The sequence below is a fragment of the Pleurodeles waltl genome, chromosome 2_1, assembly GCF_031143425.1.
Source record: "Pleurodeles waltl isolate 20211129_DDA chromosome 2_1, aPleWal1.hap1.20221129, whole genome shotgun sequence".
NCBI lineage: Eukaryota > Metazoa > Chordata > Amphibia > Caudata > Salamandridae > Pleurodeles > Pleurodeles waltl.
This window is the reverse complement of record NC_090438.1, coordinates 730,731,810-730,755,995: the sequence shown is the minus strand read 5'-3', so window position 1 is coordinate 730,755,995 and position 24,186 is coordinate 730,731,810. Positions and strand designations below refer to the sequence as shown.

General features: G+C 44.2%; 1 protein-coding gene across 1 annotated transcript in view; it reads left to right on the top strand.

Moving 5' to 3' along the window:
- Positions 1-23,456, top strand: part of LY86 (lymphocyte antigen 86) — a 430,545-nt gene extending 407,089 nt beyond the window's left edge. Inside the window, exon 5 of the mRNA XM_069217351.1 lies at positions 22,972-23,456. Coding sequence (XP_069073452.1) covers positions 22,972-23,055 — 84 coding nt within the window. The 3' untranslated portion in view covers positions 23,056-23,456. The remainder of the gene's footprint in view (positions 1-22,971) is intronic.
- The last annotated feature ends 730 nt before the right edge of the window (positions 23,457-24,186 follow it).

The window sequence follows — 24,186 nt, the reverse complement described above, 5'->3', positions numbered from 1 at the left end:
GTCTGCTAGTTCAGTTTCCCTTCTCGTTTCAGCATTTTAACTGCTACCCTTTAATTAATGGATGGCGTGCATCAAGTCTTCGACCATAGAGACACCTGTTTACTCGTTCTTGACTTTTCAGGTGCCTCTAATATGGTTGACTATGACAGCCTAATAAGAATCTTGGATTAATGAATTATCAGCTACTTTTAAACTGAGTCGTTTCTAAATGGCTGTTTAAACTTTTAACTCTTCCCTGCTTCCTATACCCTATAGGCTTGTCTCCTGGCTCTGAGTAAAGTAGTAAGTTAGCTGTCAATTACCTCTAATTTAGATGATACTATTGTAGTCTCTAATCTGTATGGTTCTATGTTTGTTATGTGTAAAGCATGCAAATGCCTTGTGTTTGTAGTGTGCCATATAAATGTGTTTAAATAAAATGTCAAAAGTATAAAGTCATGATTGTAAGTGATATACCAACCTAGTTAGATGAATGACTTTATAAAAGCGCATTGCATACTATCTGTAGAGCACTGGAGCTCCTCCTTCTGGGTCAACAGTGACTGTGCGGGCTGTGTTTGTAATTTACGTAAGAAAGAGTCAGATACATGATTTCTGGTTGCAGTTGTTACAGAAGTATAAGTAGACTGATTGGGAGGAGTGGTGTTTTATGTGTGTGTGTGTGTTTGTGTGTGTGTATGTGCGTGTGCATGCATGTGCGCATGCCTGCACACGCATTCATAGTTGTCCCCCAAAATGTTAGAGATACAGTTGGTCACAATGTATCTCTATCTCTGAATCATCTGATTTGTACACTGGCTGCGGAGAAGGACACTTCTGAAAGAGAAAAGAGGCTGTGAGTGTCGCTCTGCTCTGAGGACATATCCTAAACTACTTTAGTTTGTTCGAACTGGGATTCCAGCTTATTTTCCCTCATTCTTAAAGCATGTGTTGCTGCACCTGGTCCTTCATCTTCTGTTTGCCTAATTTGAGAGAAATCTGTTTTCTTGTCAGCCTCAGTTTCGTTTGTACCCTTGCCCAAGGGCTAGATGCAAAGAGAAAGCGCAGGACACACTGGTGCACCTAGCCACTAGAAGGCCAAGTCGAACCCACAGGAGGGCCCAGGCCATAGCCTACTGTAAACCACAAAAAAGACCAGACGTGATGGCCTCTTCTCCCTCCTCAAGGAAAGAGGCAGAAAGCAAAGTCCACACGGTTGGTTTGGCTTGAAGAAGGGCAGATGGCATTAGCAAGCGCCTTTCAATAGGAGCCAAGGGGCGTCGCCTGGGAATGGGTATGCAAAAGTCCAAGGCGGGCAACAAATCCCATACATCTAGGTGGTGAAAGCTGTCACACCAACCTACACCCAAGAAGAGTCTCAGTCGGTGAGCTGCATGCAAACAGCAAGGGTCTAGAAGGATGCAGTGGAGGCAGCATCAATATTTGGCATCAAGATGACCCTAAAGGTTGGCTAAGAGACCGAGGGGAAGGGTTGTGGGACCAGTGGTCCATGGAATGCCGCATGGCAGGAAGAAAGAAAGGTGAGTAGCAAGGAAGCAGACACAGTACATGCAGCCCGATATGGCCTGCTTAGCAATGGAAGGAGATAATGAATTGCAAAAGAAGCCTAGGCTGTGTATTGCACCTCCCCCGGAAGAGTCTTGCATTTGTGTACAGCAGTATCTGTAAATATTTTTCTGATTATGCGCCTGCAAGCAGTGATGGTGATTGTTGTTGAATTAACAACTATAAGAAACTGCAACCTGTTATCTCCGGTACTTGACTCTGCGTAGTTTGTGAAGGCGAGGTAGGAAATATGGCTGGGTAGGAGTAGGCTTAATGGCACGATTGGACTGGTTAGCCAGCAGTCCGTAGGGAACCCCTGCTAGGCGATGGCTACCTGCTGACAAGCCATGCAAGATTTGACTTTTTGCAAGCTTTTGCAAGAGGACAGCAATATATTTCCACCTAATTCTTGATGAACTAGGTATTTCTGGGTGTACTAGTCCTGCCCAGGGCTACTACTAGGTTAAGAGTTTTATGGTTGGGATAATAACATGTAAACAGCATTTATGGACAATAAGACTGTATTGTTTTTGTTACCCATTCCACTGGGTGGGGACTGTATACTTTAATGAACTATTGGTTTATTGAACTGTGAATAATGCTTCCTGGCTGTGGCACAAACATAGCTTCTTTATTCTAACAACAGGCAACAAGATAAGATGGTGCTAAGACATCACCTCAAAGGAGGGTATTCTCTGTCTCCACCCACCATATGCTGATGGGGTGCACAAAACCCTTGTAATTACAACATTCTACAAAACCACAGGCCATATTGCGTCAAAAAGTTTAACGCAGGCTAACGCCATTTCCTTGCGCCACCTGGGTGTCAAATTTATACTTTGATGCTCGGCGGTGCAAACCACTGGTTAGAGTCATTTTATTGTACTCAAACCAATGCGCCACGTCATAAAGAAAAACGGCGTTAAACCGGCGAAAAATACTTTAATCCAGTTTACGACATCGCAAACCGGACACATGGCATTTTTCGCCACAATAGCGTCAAAAAGCGGCACAAACACAGCAAAAGGTGTATAGGAGCCACAAAATGGATGCCAGAAGCCATGAGAGACCCCAGGAAGATGACAACTGACCAGGAACCAGCCAGGAGGACCCCCACAAGACCCAGGAGAGGAAGAAGAAGAAAAGGAAGTGTAGATTCAGTGCAGAGGAGCATGAAATACTGGTGAAAGAGGTGATGGAACACCAGCATCAACTTTTTGTCACCTCTAAATTGCCAATTGGTAGGAGAGAGGCAATTTGGCAACAAATTGTTGATAAGATCAACAGTGTGGCAGAAGTATGGAGAACAGTCACCGAGTGCAAGAAATGTGGCATGACTGCAAGCGCAGGACCAAGGAAAAAATGGCAAGGAACAGGAAGGCAGCACTGCAGGCTGGAGGTGGGAGTCCAGCACCGCAGGGGGCCCTGGACCACATGGAGGAGATGGTGGCAGCCATCATACCTGAGGAGATCGTCACAGGAATTCAAGGACAGGACAGCACAGACTACCAGGATAGAACACAGATGCAGGGTAAGTGGCATGGGGAACAAAAATGCCTAATTGTTAACTGCTAGCGGGGGGACATACCCACTACACAATGCATGTCAGCCATGATAATCAGGTAGTGAAAAGGGCAAAGGGGCACGGCATGGGGGCACTGGCTGTGCAGGGCAAACCTGGGGCACAGCACAATACTACACCAACAACCTTTGCATGGGGGTACTCTGCCATGCTAAGGATGTTGGAAAAACAAAGCCAGTCCAGGAGGGTAGGGTACAACGTAAAACTGGTCTGCTGTCACACAACAGCTGGTATTGTCGCTACATGAACTAGGGCTCAATTTCCAGTCTCAGGCTATATCCGCAAGTGGTATTTACCAATGACAAGAGTTGCCACTACCACCTCTGCTGTGTGTGCAGGTCAAGTAGCTAATGGCAGTTACGTGCCCATGGATCAAACACACCCAAATTAGAGGGTTCAGGATGACAACATTATCAATCCCCTGTAATTAATAAAAATGTGCAAATCCTATCAAATGTTCATGTCTATAGGCGCTACAAATATCAAGTATAGTATGTAACATTATGAGGTACACAGCAGTAATGTCATACGCATGCTGCACATGTCAGGGTCTACCCTGTGCCTGTGTCACAATAGCTGCAATGCCACCATGCAACATCTCAAGTGTCATAGTGCTAAGACAACTGCATTGAGGGGGAGGACATATGTTTCCAGATAGTGAAACACACCCACACAGTCATAAGAGGAAATGGAACACTGCTAGGACCCTCAGTGTAATCCAATGTAGCACACATTGGCAAACATCAGCAGTACACACCACCAATGCTGACACCTGTATTGTGCCATGCCAATGCTATACATAGTATATGCTAGGTCTCAGCAACATATAGGTGGATGTGAAATATCAGAGACTGGGTCAGTTCCAGATTGTTAAGTGTGGTGCAAGTGCCATCAGAACACCCACAGCCAGTGCAAGGCCACACAATGATAATGGAAGTAGGCGGAGGGTTGAGTAGGACAATAAGGTGGCAACATACAATTTGGGCAGAACCTACACCTAGAGGATGTGATGCAGACATTTCCCCAAACTGCCCACACTACACATGCAGGTGGGGCATAGGCCTGGGAGAATGCCTATATTAATGACAGGAACAATGAACAGGAACCAAGAACACAATGTGAAACTAATAGGAAGTCAGGCAGGTCACATTACAAATGCCACAACACAGACACACTAATTGTACTATATCTCATTGCAGAGGACGATGGCTCTCCTGGGGATATGCCTGTCCTGGACTTCCCTGATGACATGGATGACGAGCTGACAAACATTAGCCAGCAGACCCTCCAAGATGTCCTTGGAACCCTCCAGACCCCATCTTCAGTCACAAGGAGGAGCACAGAAGTAGAAGCCATCACAGAGGACCCACCCACCACCCCAATTGTACGACCTCCCAGCTCCAACCCAGCTGAGGACTCTGAGGACACTGGCGCCAGCTTTGAGAGGACTGTAGTTGGAGCACAGCGGGAGCTGGCCAAGGAGGTGCGGGTGGGGATGCAAAATATGGCAGCCAGCCTTGAGGGGATGCATTTGTGCATGATGTCATCTGCAGAACAGGCAGCAGCTATGCAAGGGCAAACATCTATCCTGCAAGGACTTCAACAAAGTGTAAAGGAAATCAGCACTGCAGTAAGGGACTTGCCACAACACCTCGCACACCAAACCTTTCACTGAGTGCACAAATGCAATCATGACCCCCTCAGGGCCGACCTGGCTGCCTACCACAGTGATGTAGCTGCTATAGTTAAGAACGAGCAGCTCCTCCTTGCTGCAGTACTGCCCTTAATAGCCCCACACTTGGCAGCTACCGGGTTTTCTGACTCCATGTCTTCAAACACTGAAGTGTGTGTTGCCCCTTCAAACCCACCACCACCAAGGGCAGAGGAAACAACACACACATCAGAAGATGAAGACGTGGAACAGATCACCTTCACCCGTAAGAGTACCCGGTTGCACAGGTCCATGCCAAATGGGCACTTATATATTGGGTCCTGTTCTTGTTAACATGCCAGTCTTGCAACAGCTGCTCACATGCACTGTTCTTCAGCCCACTGTTTACCTTGACACTATGCTCTGTGATTGTCTCTCATTACCTCATTGGCAATTCATGTTCCTCTGCACTGTATGATACTTCACCACAGCATGTCCAATGATGTCCCATTGCACCTGTGTAGTATTTCAATAGAAGGCTTCACACTAATGGACTCACAACCCTGGACCATGTCAATATTGCACTACAGCACTTTAAAATAAATTGCACTTACACAACTACTTTGTCTCTGTGTAATGTAACACATCAACCGTGTAGGAGATTAGTGATGTATGTCACATGTCAATGGCCATAGAATGTCAATACAACTGCCTTGAAAGATTGTGGGCTGATAACTATGCACTGGGGTCTGGATTGTTTCATCATCTGCACTTCCTGAGGGTTATTTCTGAAGTAAATAGAAAACTAACAGTATAATACTGTGTTGGACTGAAAAAGTCCACTTCAAGGGATGTTGAAGCAGAAAATCAATGTGTTCAAAATTCCCTTCTAGGCAATCTTTATGTATGTGACAGCTGACTATAAACTTTCAGCACGCGCACACACCATACAGCAGGAATGGATGTGTACGAGTGTATGGACAAAGATGTAACCTAGGAGTACAATGTAAGAAATGACAGGCGTGAGTTATGTATACAGTACTACATAAGATTATACCATCACTCACCTTATCAAGGTTCACATGAACATCAGGCTGCAGGCAGACGTACCACAGTGCCCAAGATTCCAAATCTGGTCTCAAACGATGACAGATTGAAAACACTCATCCTAACTTAACAACACATTGGGAATCATAGTAACCTTGAGTGTGGGTGCAATGGATGGCAGGTGCATAGAGAAGTAGCTTTGTTGTAGCTGCCAATGTGACAGCTCAATTGGAATTGGGAATAACCATGTCAATAATAGGATTTGGATGCAGGATGGATCAAAAATGCAAATACTAAATTGACACTGTTCACCCATGCCAAGGCCCTTATCCCCAAGCATATGACACATACTGTAAACGAGTACCAAAATATCTATTTAACAGTAAAAAGGGATACTAAAACTAGGGGAAACACCTTAACTAACCTAATCTATCCTAACTACACATTACCCTCAACTGACCCTTACTACCCTAATCTTAACTTACTCACATTTAACTAAACACTCTAAACATCAACACCCTCACCCCCCTTATATGACGGTACACATGTAGGACAACATATAACATATACTAACCTAAACACATACTATCTTATCCTAAACAAATATATATATATATATATATATATTTTATATATTTGTTTTGTATTTTTTTTATTTGTATACACCTAAACCCCAACATCATCCCCCACCCACCCACAAAAAACACATGTTAAAATATAATCCCCTCCACCCCCCCAACCCACTTATTCTAACCTAATACTAAGCCCCATAAACCCACTAAATATAAGAACCAGGAAAGAGGAGGGAGGGGAGGGAATCATGGCTGAGGGTCACAAAGTCACAAGTTTGCCCTCCGCAGGATCTTCTTTATCCCACGCAGTCTCCTACTATTGTGGGACACCTCCTGCTGCAGCCTGTCCATCCTGCGTAACATCCGTTGCATGTCACATCTCATGTTCATAAATTCGGCATTGTCTATGACTGCAGCAGGGGTTGTCTGTGTGCCACTAGTGGATGGTTGTGCTGGTGCCGTGCTTGGAGGGGGAGGTGCAGGAGCTGCTGTCTGTGGGCCTGGAGCTGATGAGGTAGAGGGACCTGCAACAGTGGATGTCATCCTTTGTGTGACTGTCGTTGGAGCCGTTGTGCTGGTGGCTGTTGTGGGCAAGGATGGCCCCCCTTGGGCAAATGCCCTCCAGACCCATGTGGCTCTTTCATGGTGATAACGCTGTGCCATGTTGCAGAACCCAGACTCCACATCTAGAATGTGGCGGTAACGCATCACCCGTCTCTGGAATTCTATGATCTGATTGGCATCCATGTTGGCAGCTGTCAAAATAGAAAAAGCCAAACATTGGTGACATCATTGTGTGATACATCTACTGATGATATTCTAACACTTCCTCAAAATTTGCTTAAACAGTCCAAATCACAGTACAGATCATAGATTGTCCCTAAGGAATTACGTGCCAACGCAGCCTACACTTCTCCTATCTGACAGCACAGCAATGCTCAAAAAGGTGTGTACCTACTTAAATGATCTGTGCATCATTGTTCTGCCATTAGTCACATAACAACTGCTGCAAGTACTCCACATGTGACAGGCCAACTAACGACTATCTTCTGGATGACAATCAATGCCCACAAAATCTGTGATTTGTAAATGGAATTGCCATGATGGTATGCAGTTGCTAATCGTGAGGGGGTATCCTAGGTTGGAACAAAGGAATGTTGGAATTACATGTCTGTCTTCTACACTGGGATCCTCACACCTACGTACACATATTTCATAATCCTAACCCTGTGCCTCAGGGGGTGATGGACATGCAACTCATACTTTCAAACATCAAGGACAACCAGGAAGCTTTGGACAGCTGACAAAGGGTTTAGTCAGTCCACCACAGGTAAGGAGGGCTACCAACTAGGATAGACTCAAACATTGGACAATCACATCCACATTTATGTTCCTAATTGCGGACAATTGTCAACATCATTTGATCTCACTAATACCTTTCCAAAAACAAGCGCATAGATACAAGCAGCCATCTGGGCTTGAGCTGCATGCACACCTATGACATTCTACTCAAGTGCCACATAAACGTAGCACAACATGTGGAGCTAGATGCTGCTAGGAAGTCAAACATACAGTCCTACATGTTAATTAGTTCACAGGGAGGCTCAAGTCTATGGGTAATATTTCGGCACCACTGGTCTGTGTGAATCAGGTTATGACTTGCTGACTAAATCATGAACATGGCTACCTCCAAATATTTAATTGCCATAAATGTAGCAACAGATATCACCCTGTTCACCTGCCCATGCCTACAGCACAGCACTAGAATCCCCCAATATGACTCTCTGCCACTGATTGTCCAAATCAAAAATGGAACAAAATGTCAAAGTCCAGTCAAGTCTATCAGATCATGTGCCAGCACAACATACCTTGCTATGTGTTCAACACACAGGAGTCAATCACACAACAGCTGCAAACACAACACAGAACTAACATATCAACACTTACTGGATATGCCTGGGTCCACAAATCGAGCCACTTCTCCAATTGTGTAGGGGGCTGGTCCACCTGTAAAACATGAAAGGGGGAAATGGGCTCAATGTCTGCTCACTGTACAAAACTTGGAACAACAAATCACTGAGTGTGACATTTTATATGATAGAGCAGCACCTCAGGCATGTGCACACCCCAACAGACATACTACTGCAAACATGTATTGACCCTGTCACTCAGTGAGTGATGGACACACATATGCACATATGCACTGGCCCTAACAATCATGTGGTGACAAACATGATTAATCAATTTTGTGCTGAATTATTAATAGAGGGTACTCCATTTCTTCATTTGTTGTTATGAGAGACATGCAAAGCCACATTCCTGGTGCACTGCAATACCAGTCACTCAGGTATTGTGACTTGTGCATCAAGGGACAATCAGTTAATGTGTGATGCTCATGTGGGTTGAGTTTAGATTATGAATTATTGTGCTTTCTATGATCCATTATGTGTGGGCCTCTGTTGTCTATAGGTTACATATGCCACATTGACAGTGTTCCCAGAGCCGTATATGTCCCCTATGACATCACAATGGCATGGATACTGTGTGTTACTTGATGACAATGTTACGCTAAACATGGATTGGCCATTTATCTAAATCAAAACAACAAAGAAATATATGCTGTCGGTGTCAAATTTGATCATCTGTGACAGAATGCATGGGCACAGGTGTAGTCATTGGACCTGAAATGTGTTACTCAGGGCCCTGTGTACCTATATCAGGTATTGTAAATCACAGTTAGCTACATTCATCATCTTACATTTGCCAAGTTGGGTGATCTGTGGTTATACAGCGAACTGACATTGTCCCCTAATTGAAACATAGTTTAGCAAATGTCCTACTATGGCAATCTTGATGAGGTAGGTCTCAATTTGTATGCACCTTGGGAATGGCAGCAATCACATGAATGCTGGTCTGTTGATCTTAGCATACACCTATGTCTGTGATAGCCTTCATACTGAGAAGTTAACAATTGTACCTATGCTGCACTAGATCAGCAGGGGTGTACCAAACGTAAACTAGCAAACAATTTCCTCACTTTAAATGTATGATGGAAGCAGTCAGGGGTCCCTTGCACAACATCACGCAAATAAATAATTTGTGACCATGCATTCACCAAGTTCAGGGATCCTATGATGAGCCATTAACTTATTAAATGTGCTTTTCTATAAAGTGACACAGATGGCAAATGCATCAGCTCTGTACCAGCCATTGTGCCCAAGGCAAATTAAAACACACAGGAACTATGAACATAGGGCCAGATAATCTTTTTTTTTAATATGTTGCTTCATGTTTTTACGCTACAGCTATGGAAAGTATCACCAAGCATTTAGATATTATCCAGTGTGCATTACCTTGGCATCCATAATTAATTTAAATGCTGCACAAACCAAGTCAAAGTATCAGCCTAAGATATTACCAGAGGTTAGGAGGAACTTTGTACGTATCAAATCAAATCAAATCATTAACATTTATAAAGCGCGCTACTCACCCGTGCGGGTCTCAAGGCGCTAGGGGAAAGAGGGGGTTACTGCTGCTCGAAAAGCCAGGTTTTTAGGAGTCTCCGGAAAGCGGAGTGGTCCTGGGTGGTCCTGAGGCTGGTGGGGAGGGAGTTCCAGGTCTTGGCTGCCAGGAAGGAGAAAGATCTCCCACCCGCCGTGGAGCAGCGGATGCGAGGGACGGAAGCGAGTGCGAGGCCAGAGGAACGGAGGAGGCGGGTGGGGACGTAGAAGCTGAGGCGTCGGTTGAGGTATTCCGGTCCCTTGTCGTGGAGGGCTTTGTGTGCGTTGGTGAGAAGTCGAAAGGTGATCCTTTTGCTGACTGGGAGCCAATGCAGGTGTCTCAGGTGTGCGGAGATGTGGCTGTTGCGGGGTACGTCGAGGATGAGGCGGGCCGAGGCGTTTTGAATGCGTTGCAGGCGATTTTGGAGTTTGGCTGTGGTCCCAGTGTAGAGGGTGTTGCCGTAGTCCAGGCGGCTCGTGACGAGGGCGCGGGTCACGGTTTTTCTAGTGTCGGCGGGGATCCAGCGGAAGATCTTGCGGAGCATGCGGAGGGTGAGGAAGCAGGCGGAGGACACGGAGTTGACTTGATTGGTCATGGTGAGAAGAGGGTCCAAGATGAAGCCGAGGTTGCGGGCGTGGTCTGCGGGGGCCGGTGCAGTGCCGAGGGCCGTGGGCCACCAGGAGTCGTCCCAGGCAGACAAGGTGTTGCCGAGGATGAGGACTTCCATTTTTTCAGAGTTCAGCTTTAGGCGGCTGAGCCTCATCCAATCTGCGACGTCCTTCATACCCTCTTGTAGGTTGGTATTGGCGCTGGCGGGGTCCTTGGTGAGGGAGAGTATAAGTTGGGTGTCGTCGGCGTAGGAGGTGATGATGATGTCGTGCTTGCGTACGATGTTGGCGAGGGGGCTCATGTAGACATTGAAGAGTGTCGGGCTGAGTGATGAGCCTTGAGGTACGCCGCAGATGATCTCGGTGGGGTCTGAGCGAAACGGAGGGAGGTAAACTCTTTGGGAACGGTTTGAGAGGAAGGAGGCGATCCAGTCCAGGGCCTGGCCTTGGATCCCGGTGGAGCGGAGGCGGGTGATTAGGGTGCGGTGACAGACAGTGTCGAAGGCAGCCGAAAGGTCGAGGAGAATGAGGGCGACTGTTTCACCGTTGTCCATCAGGGTTCTGATGTCGTCTGTGACTGAGATGAGGGCGGTTTCCGTGCTGTGGTTGGTTCGGAATCCGGTTTGTGAAGGGTCGAGCAGGTTGTTGTTTTCCAGGAAGGTGGTCAGTTGTTTGTTGACGGTCTTCTCTATTACCTTGGCTGGGAAAGGCCACGTCTGGGGAGAATTGGTGTATTGGTGTATGGCCATGAATACAGTTCAGACATGTATTCCAAATAATTGGGGACTACATTCATTCCTTAATTTAGCATGTGAAATACATCTCATTCCTGGTACACTCGCAGGCCATGAATAAAACATATGTTTGAGCTGCATTACCATCATTTATTGACGTCAAAGCAGCACTAATTTAGAAGATCAAGTTGTGTTTTGTAAGTTTGTGCAGCTTTTGCATCAACAAATGACGGTAATGTGTAGCAAAAATTGTATAAATCAGGGCCACTGTATATTTAACTTGCATTCCACATGTCCACAAACATTGCATGCAGCATGTCAACAAATCTGCTACTGTCACTATAGAGCATTGAAATGTGCACATTAGTCTGATTTGTACTCATCAACCTGGCCACCAATCACTACACCCGGTTGGTCCAGCAGGTCTTGCTCTCTGGCCACAAGGTCAGCCCAGCGATGTTTGAGTTGGTGGTCATTGCGCTGGCTGTTGAATACTCTCTTCAGATGGAACAGCACCTTGGACCACCTGAGCCTCCTCACCTCGGTGTGATACCCCTGTATCACCCTGCCACCAGCCTCTAACATCAGGGGGAGGAAGTGGCACACCAGCCAAATGAAAGCCCCCAGCTCCTCCTCACCAATTCTCCCCAGACGTGGCCTTCCCAACATGGCAAAAATAATAGGGATAGGAAAGGGAAAATAGGAAAATACAGGGAAAGAAGGTAGGAGAATGAAACTTAAAGAACCCACAAACAGCCCAACAATACCCCAACTAACAACACCCACTTCACACTCCCAACAGTACAAAGACAAAATTAGACACCAAAAATGACAAAAACAAACTTACACTGATTTACTGAGACAATTACAAAAACAACAGATGACAATTAGAATGGCACACAGGAGACAAATGCACAATTTGGACAGACACAACTCTCAACACAGCCACACAGTCTAGAAGAATCACAGACTCCAAAGTGAAAGTGAAAGTACACCCACTGTACCATTTCTGTAAACAGGATATCCTATTACATCACTTCCTTTCTCAAATGAGGTGCGTTTATATTATGATGCATGAAAATTTGATGACGCTTACAGGCTTTGCGTCAATATTTGTTGACGCATATGCTTAAAAATTACCCCGCATTCAAAGATCAACATATTTTTCAAGGATAACCAATTTCATGGGGTGCGGGAATTACTGCTAGGGACCAATGGATGTATAATGACTGTGAGCGTCATTTTTCAACAACAAAAGCGGCATATTTTGACGCATATGCATCTTTTTTGATGCCTTTGCACCAAAATATCTTTCTTTAACTGTGTTTATGTCATTTTCTCATTTTTAACGTACATGAAAGCTGTAACTATACAGAGATAGGCTGTTAAGGCCTGCTGTGTGTGTTCCAGTGTTTTGGCACATGTGGCACACCACACTACTGTGGACCATAATACTCATGTTGTTGTGCCGCATTAGCACTCTTAACTGGTACAACAGCAACCCAAACATTTTGAATAAAAATTGGTATTCCCTAGTTTGAGCAGGTGGTGCGTCAATAGAGGATAGCAAGGCTACGCAACTTAATACATTCACTCATGGTCTGTGCGTTTATGTCTGTGAATTGGCTATTTCAATTGTTGTTGTGCCTCTGTGTGAACGTCACAAGACGTGTTTTGCATAATGTGCTTGTATGCAGGTGTTGTAAATGTGGATAACCATCAGATGCCATTCATTGAAGAACATCAATAAGGATATGTGTTTGTGATACCCATAGTGTCTTATGCTGTGTGAGCTTCCCTGACTTTGGGCACAAAACATCTCCCATGACAAACTATGCACAGGATAGATAGAGGACGGTTGATAATGACAATGTTACAAGGTTAAGCCATCACACGTACTGGAATGTTGGATACCACTTCCTAGACACTTGTTTGTACACTACCCATGACTCAGGCATTTGAATATGCTAGGTAGGTACAGTGTTTGTGACACAGAGTCCCAACACCAATCCAAAAAAGTTATGGTACACCACAGTTTGAGTCATATAAATGACCTATGTTTCTCCTGTGGCAGTGGAGGACCAGCAGACCATGCTACATGTGTTCACATATTTTCATTGGTTCATTGCACAAAAGTGTCCAGTTCAAGTGTGTGAACATGTGTACCCTTTGTCAGTATTGGCCTCCATGTTGTCACAGTTACGTGCAGGTCTAGTCATGAGTCTGTGGAGCCATTCTATGCATTAACAGAGTATCCTTCAAAGCAGAATTGACCTAAAACCAAAGATAAATTGACGACATACATGGGCTTAGTCCAGCTATGGCACTGCAGAACTTTTATAAGGCTGACAACAGGGCAACCTTGGTGTGCTCAAAAACTTTATTGATCAGTAATAGGAAACAGGCAGATTTCATCACAACATTTATACACAGGGTGGCCTCTAAAATTCCCACTGCAACAGGGAACATCAGTGCCTCTGTGTTGATTAATCTCACAGCTAGTCACACACAATCCCCATCAATAGGTTGGGGCCAATGTGAATCTGTGTGTGGACCGTCAGGGCACAAACATGTTTTGTCCTTTCATACACATTAGCAAACCTTGTTTGTTGTGCTGGAGGCACCGTACCAAATCCCTGCATACAACCATAGTACACTGTCACTGTATGGCGCTCATGAATACATGAAACCCAGACAAGGGATGGGGGCTGGATTAGGCATTTTGAATACATGTCCCAGACCATAATACGATAAGTAAACTGATTAAACTATACTATACACTTGAGGATTCATTATAGACCTACCAGACACAATACCCCAGGAGGAAAGAGAGGGCATGGAAAGCAACTATGAGACAAATGTAGCCACAGGGAACCTCTATGGTTAACGCAAAGACAGGAATCAGTCAGGCTAACAGGATGCAGGCTGTCAGGAACAAACATGAACAAGGCAAATACATAGTGAGCAGACTCTGACTTGGAAAAGCTGGAACAACACTGTGGGAACTAAAAACTGGATTTCTGCTGTGGGCTGCAACGTTACACAATCCCCCAAAGGCTCGGTTACACAAGTGATTTATACGGCAATGCACAACAAGGATATTCAGAAAATGGAAGCTTCTAAGCAGTTCCAGGCAGCAGCAAGGGCAGTGCAGGTTCAAATGGCTGGTCTGCATGGAAGTGCTCACAGGTGTGTGCAGCTTCAGTCTGTCATAAGTCCTGTAGTTGAGAATCAAGTTTAAAAGGCCAACTGTACCTTTCACATGGGAAGCAATGGACAGCTGATTACAGGTCCTACCGACTACCAGGAAGTGCATTATCAGACCTGGAGTCCATGCAGACTGATGAACTATGACTATGGCATGCCATACTGAAGAGGGAAGCACACAGGAGTCAGAATGGGAGTCTGTGTGTGTGTAGATGAAGGTTATCAGGGTACAGATAGTCCATTTACAGGGCCCCCTAGAGAAGGGTGGGGAGAGACTTAAAACATGGCAGTGCTTATTACCTGGGATGGACTGCGCAGGGCATGTCTTGTGAGCAATGCTTGTCATACCTGGGGCACTCGTGCTATCCATTTTCAGCATAGTTGGACTCCTTGTCACACATGCTCCTTGCAAAGATAGCTGATGTCACACTTACTGCTGTCAAGGGTCTGGTCATACATTCCTGTTACAAATGCAATAGCACATCCACTGCCTCATGTATGAAACATTTTTTTACCTTATGATTGATGGTGTCTTAGTTGTGTGTCAGGTGCTGCAATTAACCATGTTGTCAACATCGATGTGTGTCATAGCTGTGGTCCTTTAATATTTCCCTTCACATGTGAAATAGACAGGACATATGTCAATTCCACTGTGTGGCTGTACATTCATACCCATCAAATGTGATGTGGCTTTTTCAGTATCCTAATCTGTATTTCTACAATGCTCCATGAGGCTAAACTCTGATTCTGATTCTGATTCATAGGGATCATGCGATGCATAAATAATTACCCAGACCATGATTGAGTGATGAAGTTAGGTGTTTAATGACATATAGTAAGAAAGTGGTGATGGTGACTAGAGTTAAAAGAAGTTTTGTAGAATGTGTTGTCTCAGACACAATCCTGCTGCAGTGTTTGGATGGTTCCCCTCATGTTGATGAACAGCATCCTCCTCTTCCTCCTCTTCAGGCATTTGTGGGTCTGGTTCATAGAGGGGAATGTTCCTCCTTACACAAATGTTGTGCAGGATGGCACAGGTCAAAATGATCTTGCAGACCATTTCATGTGAATATAAGAGGCCGCCTCCTGTGATGTCGAGGCACCTGAATCTTGACTTCAGGATGCCAAAAGTCCTCTCTACTATGGTGCGTGTCCTCCGATGTGCCTCATTATAGGCATGCTCTGCTGCTGTGCTTGGGTTTGCAAATGGGTGTCATGATCCATGGCTGGATCCCATAACCCTGATCAGCTGAAATCGAAAATTAGTGTAAATATTTGGATGTTGCTTGCACCTTGATTATCACTTTGCATGGCAGTTGTTATCCTGTGTCGTCTGTGACTCATCTGTGTTTGTGTTATTGTGTGAGATCCTCGGCTTCTAGGATATTCTTTCAGCATTGGGTTGTTTATTTATCTAAACTGGTGTTTAGCTGATTGGCGGGATGTCAGCGGCATATTTGTAAACTTGCAGTTCATTGTGTATCTCCCATGCATTATGTCATGTGAAAGAAGTGTCCATGTGCCTTCACTGGAGGTGACATGATACTTCCACACACAGAATCGATTCCACTGTGGTAACACGGTTGCACTATGTGGCCTGAACATCCCATCCAATTCAACATATGTAATAGCATGTGAAAAACAACAGTGAGGCCCTTTGATTTGGCTAGGTGACAGTGTACAACACATCTCCACAAGTTTGCAGCACTGAAGTATTCACAATTGACAATGCACAAATATCCCATGTGTGACACGTTCTATGCAAACCTATTTTTGTGCCCTCACCGAGTTGGCTCATGTGCAAACGTGTACCTACACTACTGAACCTGGTCCAGGTAAGCTGGCTAACTTGGTTGTGGGGGTGAAGGTTTAAGTGTCAGAAGGTCCATATGCCTGTACATCTGTTGTGTATATGTGTAATTGTCTCAATCTGTATGTGTAGCAATGTGCACTTTGCAAGATTGTCACATCAATATGTGTTCTTAGCACAGTCCACTTCCTTATTGCTAGCGGGCAATGTCACCCCAGGAGTGATGTGAGATGTTGGTACTGCTTCAATGATTCCATGTCACCTTCATTCGAGTCATCATCATCATGCTATGTGTCTCATGGTGTTTGACCTGCAGAGAAACACATTACACCCCTTTATCAGTACGTATTGCTTGGAAGGGTGTGTGATTGAGTGTTATTGATGTGATATTGGAAGATTCATCTTCCAAGTTGTACTGCCAGTTAAGGCCATGTCATTGTCACTGTGTGATTTTAAATTTGTCCCTTGTGGCTCTGGAGTGGCATCTGTTGTTATTTGCATCTGTCATTTGTCCATCGGTGTGTATCCCATTGGGTCAGGATATCAAACATGACTAGCAGTGTCACAACCTCAGTGTCTTCCTGGCCACGTGTCAATGTAGTGGTGTATGTGCTGTGTGTCCTACAGGGTTGCTGTGCTGTGTGTATATAACTAGGTTTCTGTACTTACCAACAAGTAGGCCATTTCCATATCGTCCATCCTGGAAGTGTTGATTGATGGTGCAGTGGCGGAAGATGAATGAATCATGTACAATCCCAGGATACTTTGCCACGATGTTGGTGATCAATCCCCGGTAATCCACAATGGCCTGCGCATTGATGGAGTGTGTGTGCTTCCTGTTGTGGTATAGATGCTCGGTTGCAGCAGGTAGCACAATCCGTACATGTGTGCAGTCAATGGCACCAAGCACATGTGTGAAGCCATTGATTTGGTAGAAGCCCTGTTTGGTCTCCTGCTGCTTCAGCTGTGTGTTGGGGAAGCTGATGTGGCGGGGTGTGAGGGAGATGATGGCATCCAGTACCTTGGGTAGGAAGGCAGAGAATGAGGGCTGTGAGATACCGGCAACCAGGGCACCAGTGGTTTGAAAAGAGCCACTTGCCAACATGTGGAGGACAGCTAGCAGCTTGGTCTCTGGTGGAATGATGTGGGGTGTCTGCAAGCTGGCTGCCAACTGTGGCTCAATGTGGCGCAGCAGCTGCTGTATGGCTTGCCAGTTTAGTCTGTACCTCTGGATGATGTCATGTTCCCTGAGGCCCTGAAGGGTTGGCCTGGTCCTGAATATCCTCTCCTGCCTTCTGCGTTGCCTTTGGGGTCCCTGCTGGTGTGGTGGAAGCTGCTGCTGTTGCTCCTGTGCTCTGCGTCTTCGTGCATGCTGGATGAATAGCACCTCCATGTCTTCCTTTTGGAGCTCTGATGTTGCTTTTGTGTGTTTTCCTTAAGTACTGGTGTGTTTGCCCCATTTTAACACCTGCCCTGACCCAGGCATTAATTTTTGACGCAAATCAGGATGTGCGCCATTTTTCAACTCCGCCTCCCAGCTGTGCGGGATTTTTGCGCGGTTGGATAATTATGGCACACAGGTGTTTAAGTCATTTTTTGGACGGGAACGCCTACCTTGCATGTCATTAACGCAAGGCGGTTTCGCGCATCCAGAAAATGACGCACACTGAGATATTTTGACGTTAGTGGGTTCTAGTGTCAAAGTATAAATATGGTGTTAGTTTTGTGCCGAATTTGCATTAAAAAAATGACGCACATTTGCCGTAAGCAGAGTATAAATATGCCCCCATGTGTCCACACTCAGACATACACACTACAATACAGCTCTTCTTACACAACACAATAACGCACCAAAACAACAACTACAGACGCAAGATACAGTAGGAACTGCGGATGCTAGACGCTTGTCTGAAGGGAAATATGTTTTATATTGCCAGCTCCCCATGCATTGTACACAATAATACACACTTGTCACTCATAGTATACTTGTGCATCCCTTTTTTAGGATGTCACCTTTTGTCTTGCAGGAGCTCATTCTACACCCTTACCAAATTGCTCAGTGGACCCTTCCTCCATGATGAAGGGATTCACCAGTGCTTAATTGGTGCTTGTTGTTTCCAGTGCGGAGCACCAGCACTTATTTTTGAGGCCGGGGCTTATTCTTCTGCCTCAAGCATTTGCTGCGAGCAAAAGACACATATGGGAAAGACGGAAAAAGGGAAAAACGAAAAAGCGTCACAAAGGGAGAAAGCTGCTAGAGTGAGCTGAGGGAGTGGGGAGGGCTTTATATAGGTTGAAGAGGCCTGAGATGGCTTCAGGATTACGGGGCCTCAGTATTCCGTGTTCCCGCATTTAATTGCAGTAGCCGTGTGTTTGATAGGAAGGCTTTGGGCACCGGCACGTTTTTATTTACAAATTAAGCACTGGGATTCACATTCTCTGTCCTGTTGCCATGTAGTGCCATAGCACCACAAAAGTGACACATGGGTGTGACATCTATAAGTTCTTTCTAAAAATCACGCCTATTTATACAAAATGAAATGCATATTAATTTGCGGGTATTTATTGCAGCCACGGTAAAAAAACAATCGTTGTACATGGACAATCACGCATTTAAGCGTAACCTTGCAGAGAACAATGGTAACAGTATAGTAAAATCCAAAGTTAAAGAAAGATAACGGTGGACCTCGTTGGGGTGAAGTCATAACCAGGGCGAGGAACGCTGTTCAGGGAGAACGATATAGGGCGGGTCGAAGATGAAACACAGTATTGGCACAGATATAACTACCACAGACAGGAGTGGCCAATAAAAGGATAGGAGGTCAGTAAATATATTGAGGGTTCTCACGGAGAAGGGGATACAAAGAGAAGGATAATCTTACACACCGAAAACTACAGCGGAGAGCCTAAGAAAGCCTAATGGGGGAGCTGTTACTTTGGAAAGTATATCTTGGACGGGTAAGTCTTAAGGTTTTACTTGAAGGATAGGAGATCCGGGTTCAGACTAAAAGCGCACGGGATCATATTCCACTGTAAGGGGGCGAGGGAAGAGAAGGCTTGGTTTACAGTTTTATGCTTTTTCTTTCCGAATGCTAGGTGGGCACCAAATAGTGGAGAGACTGATGATAGGAGGTCATCAAGCTTGTCACCTACTCCTACTCTGGAAATATAAGACCGAAGGGAACAGAGAGACATTGACTGATGCACACCACTCCGGTACAACTGGTATGTGCCTGCTGGCGTCGCTAGCAGTCAGAGGGTAGGCAGATTATGAAGAAAGTGCTAGCGTGCCAGGTCCTTAGTAAGTAAACTTACAAGGGGACACATATAGGTCGATGAACCTTTTGAATCGCATGGAGTATCCTAGTCATGCAGTGACCACTGAATCAATAACTAACATCAACAATCAAGGAAACACTCTATGAAAATACAAAGTTAAACCATGCTAATCAACAATAACCACTACTCAGGAAAGGGTTAACAAGTTTTATTTCCCTATTGCTTACAATTCTAAATCATCTTTTAGTTAAAACTTTATTCAAATCAACTCTTTATTAATTCATCAGTTAAAAGTCATGGGCCCTCATTACAACCTTGGCAGCGTGCGCCAGAATACCACCAGTGTTGGTGGTATTTCTGGCTCCCTATTTTGACTTTTCCGCTTGGCCAGCGGACGGTAACAGTGTTACCGTCCGCTGGCCCCAGCGGAAATGTCACATCAACATTGCTGCCTGCTCGTAATAGAGCCGGTGGCAATGCTGATGTGCAGCAGGTGCAGTAGCACCCGTTGCGCATTTCACTGCCCGACAATTGGGCAGTGTAATGCGTGATGGGGCTTTGCCTTGGGGCCACTGCACTGCCCATGCCAAGTGCATGGGCAGTGCAGGGGCCCCCAGGGGCACCCCAAGTCCCCCTTACCGCCAGCCGTTCCATGGCAGTGTTTACCGCCATGGCCAGGATGGCGGTCGGGGACTCATAATCCCCAGGGCAGCGGTGCTTGCACCGCTGCCCTGGGGATTATGACCGCCAGGCTTAGGAGGGGCCGGCGGTATGGCCGTGGCTATTGCACCACAGTCATAATAGCTTGCGGAACACCGCCAGCCTGTTGGCGGTGTTACCACCAGCTTACCGCTGGTCACCAGGGTCGTAATGAGGCCCTTTATATCTTAAAGAAAACATATGCAACAAAGCAGCACCGTAAGCTATGAATACCAGCATTGATAATGTAATTTAGCAATTAAGTTTGTCAGTCATTTGTCAACGTCACCCCTAACAGCCTACCTAACCAAGATTAGCATTAGCATGGGGGTCTTCATGCGAAAACAATTTAGAGAAAACATTAATTGGAAAAACATCTACCCAAGTGTGAAACTCTATAAACAGCTCAGTTGGTACCTAGAAGAAAAGGCACAAAAATTGTCAGTCATATTTACATAGCTACCTATCCAGGATGGATCAACAACAAGTCAGTCTTCATCTTCAGGTCATCAATCAGTCAGTTACGGATCAGGCTCACAGAGTATGAGCCCAATATCAGCACCTCAGACAGCATCTCCTGACGTCATCAATTTTCTCCCTGCAATTCTGATACCTCGCCCCTTGTCATGACTTTTTATTAGGGTCTCCCAGTCCATCCCCCTAATTGCTAATTGGTCAGTCGGTCAACAGATATAACTTTAACCTATAGTTTTTGTTTACCGAATCTACTAATTTTCATAAATTTCAAGTTACACGAAACGGATTGGTTCTTTATGTGATGCCCTCATCATCGGCCCTTCAGGTATCAAAATTGTTGCATATGGCTCTCCAATCAGTGCTTCTATTGTTCAAGTCCTGGGAAAGTACATTTAGCCTGCTCTACACATAATTGTATCAAATTGTCTTCATCATCTCCTGTCCACCAGTACATTGCAGAAAATTCTAGCTAATTAAATTGAACTTTGAACAAGGCTGCAGTCCACGATTTCCAGTCTTTTGCAAGGCATCCGGTTTTTCCATGTTCAAAGTGTGCGAGGCCCAGTGGAACTAGGCCTTTAGTTCAGCTAACTTAATAATACAAAACAGAGGTTATGCATCTCATTATGATATATTACTACATTTTTCTCATATATTTTCAATATTTTTCACATTTTCAGTTGTTTTAGTACACATGGTGACCATACTCCAAGGGCACATTTTTCAACCATGCACATTATTTTTCTACGATTCATTTCTCTATACATTTTCACATTAGTAACAACATATAATTCATTAATAATTTTCTTAATTAGCATATCTGCTTCAACAAAAGCAAGCATCCTTGGTCCATCAAGAAATATGAGTATAATATTAATTATATGCTCTGGTTCCACAGAAACAATAACTTTCTCACCTGAGTTCTGAAATACCTGCGATGGCATTAGGTCTCGGCTTTGAACGTATTGTCAATTAGTTGGTTTCAGTTCAACAAGCAGCCAACAAAGGACTCAGAACAAACAGGGAACAAAGTTGGTAGAAAGAGCAAAATTAGGGAGAGTTCCATGAAAAAGAGAGCAATTAATTGAAGTTGATGTTACCAATGAATTATCGTTGTTGGATGTCCAGGCGCCCCGGATATGCCGGGATATTCCCGGTTCCCCCATCTGTCCTGACAAATTTCACTAAATTTAGCGCATGTCCCGTTTTCAGAAAGGAGAGAGGATTAACTGAGCAATGAAAGGGGCACATTTTCATGTATTCCAATTTAGAATTACATAACCCCTTACAGAATGCAACTTAGTTAACACAGATGATATTGGTGAGTAGAAGTTCTAATTAATTTTCCTTAGTTCCTCCTGTCAACGTTTATATGTTCATGAGCGCTTTCAAATAATTCATTGTTTGCTCCCCAGTAAGTTGAAAATGATGGTAATTTTTCTCTATTTGTGAAATGTCCCGTTTTTCAGTTTTCAAAATCTTGTCACATATGTCTTAGTCACAATTATTCACTTGTTTATGTGTCAATGGCGTTTCAGCCCTAGTGGATGAATATGTGGGTCATCATCAGCACAATGAATTATGAGCATCAGAGAATAAATGGAAGGGAAGGGGGAATAAATATACGATAATGTATAATTAATATCTTGGAACATACTATGTCTGTTGAATTTATCCTAAACATAATCGGAACTGGGAAAAGGAACTCACTCATGCAGGCTGCTAAAGAGTAAGAAAAAATCTGGAATTGGGTTGTTTATAAACTACCAAGAGTAAAATAGAATTCTAGGTTTATTTCCATATTCTCAAACTTTAAAATTTATGAGAACATTGAGTTTGGTAAAATATGAAACAGCCACGATAAACTATTCACTGTAAGAAAGTACACACAGATGTCAACCTTAGTGCAGAAATAGGGAACAAACCAGCCCTGGAGCAAACTACAATTGCAATAATTTCCCCTGGAGTTTTTGTACCAAATAGGATAAAAACTTTTGGTAAGTGTGAACACAAAACATTGGCAAATGCAATTTGCGCTTGCCTCTAAATCAGCAAGAGTGTACACATTGACACAAAAGTCATTTGTGCCTATTTTTGCTCATTTATGAAGGCCCATGAGAGGGTCACAGGTGAGTGCCAAAAGCAACTGTAAATTTAAAGCCTAGCCATTTTAACAGAAACAGCAAACAATCTCAGTACATTAATGGCTACATTTTACCATTTTGGATATTGTTGAATTTATACTTTCTCTTTCTGCAGGGAGAATTTTTGTTTTTACTGGAACTGTACAACGAAGACCAATACCTCATCGGCTGTATTAACATGACCATGTTTATCCACTGATTATTTTTTTATTTTTCACGGACACCGCAAAAGCTAATTATATAGAAGACAATAGAACTTGTATGCAGACAACTATCACATTTCAGAAATGGATGAGGATGAGAAGGGCAGCTTTAAAGACCAGCCTACTTTCTCTTGTTTGTGTCTTTAATAATGCAAGAGTATCATGAAATGGTTGGCGGGACTGCTTTGTAATAACACAGAAGAGACACCATTCCAATTACACTTTGGCCTGAATATGATGTAGGTTCGTGGATTGCGGCCCATGTCCTGAATTGTGCAAAAATAATAATTTGTTTTTATACAGCGCTTCATACCTTACTTCTGCCATTTAGATGTGCCCTAGTTTACAGATGTTACTAGTGCTTAATTTAATAAACATCAATTTGCAAGCATCAGCAGGATGGTAGTTTGAGCCATTATTGTCACGATTTGAGCTGATGACCAGGTGATCACTTCGTACTCCGGAAATCACAGCTAACTCGCTGAGCCATCTTTCTGCAGTTAATTTTCCCTTATTCAGATCTTTCACTCTATATCCACCCTTGTGTAACCTATTCTAGATTGTTGGCACCACCAAACCAAACATGATCATTTGTCCTAGGATAATGCAGATCAAATGCCACCACAGTGAACCCGCAAAGACTGCTGATTACAACTGTGGGCCTAAAGTTAGATTTCAGCAGTAATAAACCCACCCTTGGAATTTCCTTCGCCATAGCCATTGTACGGGAACCGAAATTACACAGGTGGATTCTCCTCCGGATGTAACACCCCCACCAGGGATTCGAGGATTCCTCATTACCACGTAATTATAAACCAGGCCCTTGGTTAGTTATCATTGCAGAAAACACCAGTTTTAAAATTGAAAAGAGAACATTTTAAAGACTAGTTTACAATGGCTATTTGTTCCTTCTGTTTGACAAGGACACCAGGGACACAAGCAATGGAACGGAAAGTGCAAAGTATATAAATATATGCTTTAAAGTACTTATTTTTATTTGTGTCATTTTTCAAATACTGGTAAAATAATAAAAACCTCTCCTCTATTTTAGCAGGTCTTTTTTCTTTGGGCATGCCAGAAAATGAAACGGTTGGCCGAGTATTGTGCTTTTTAACGAACCTATACAA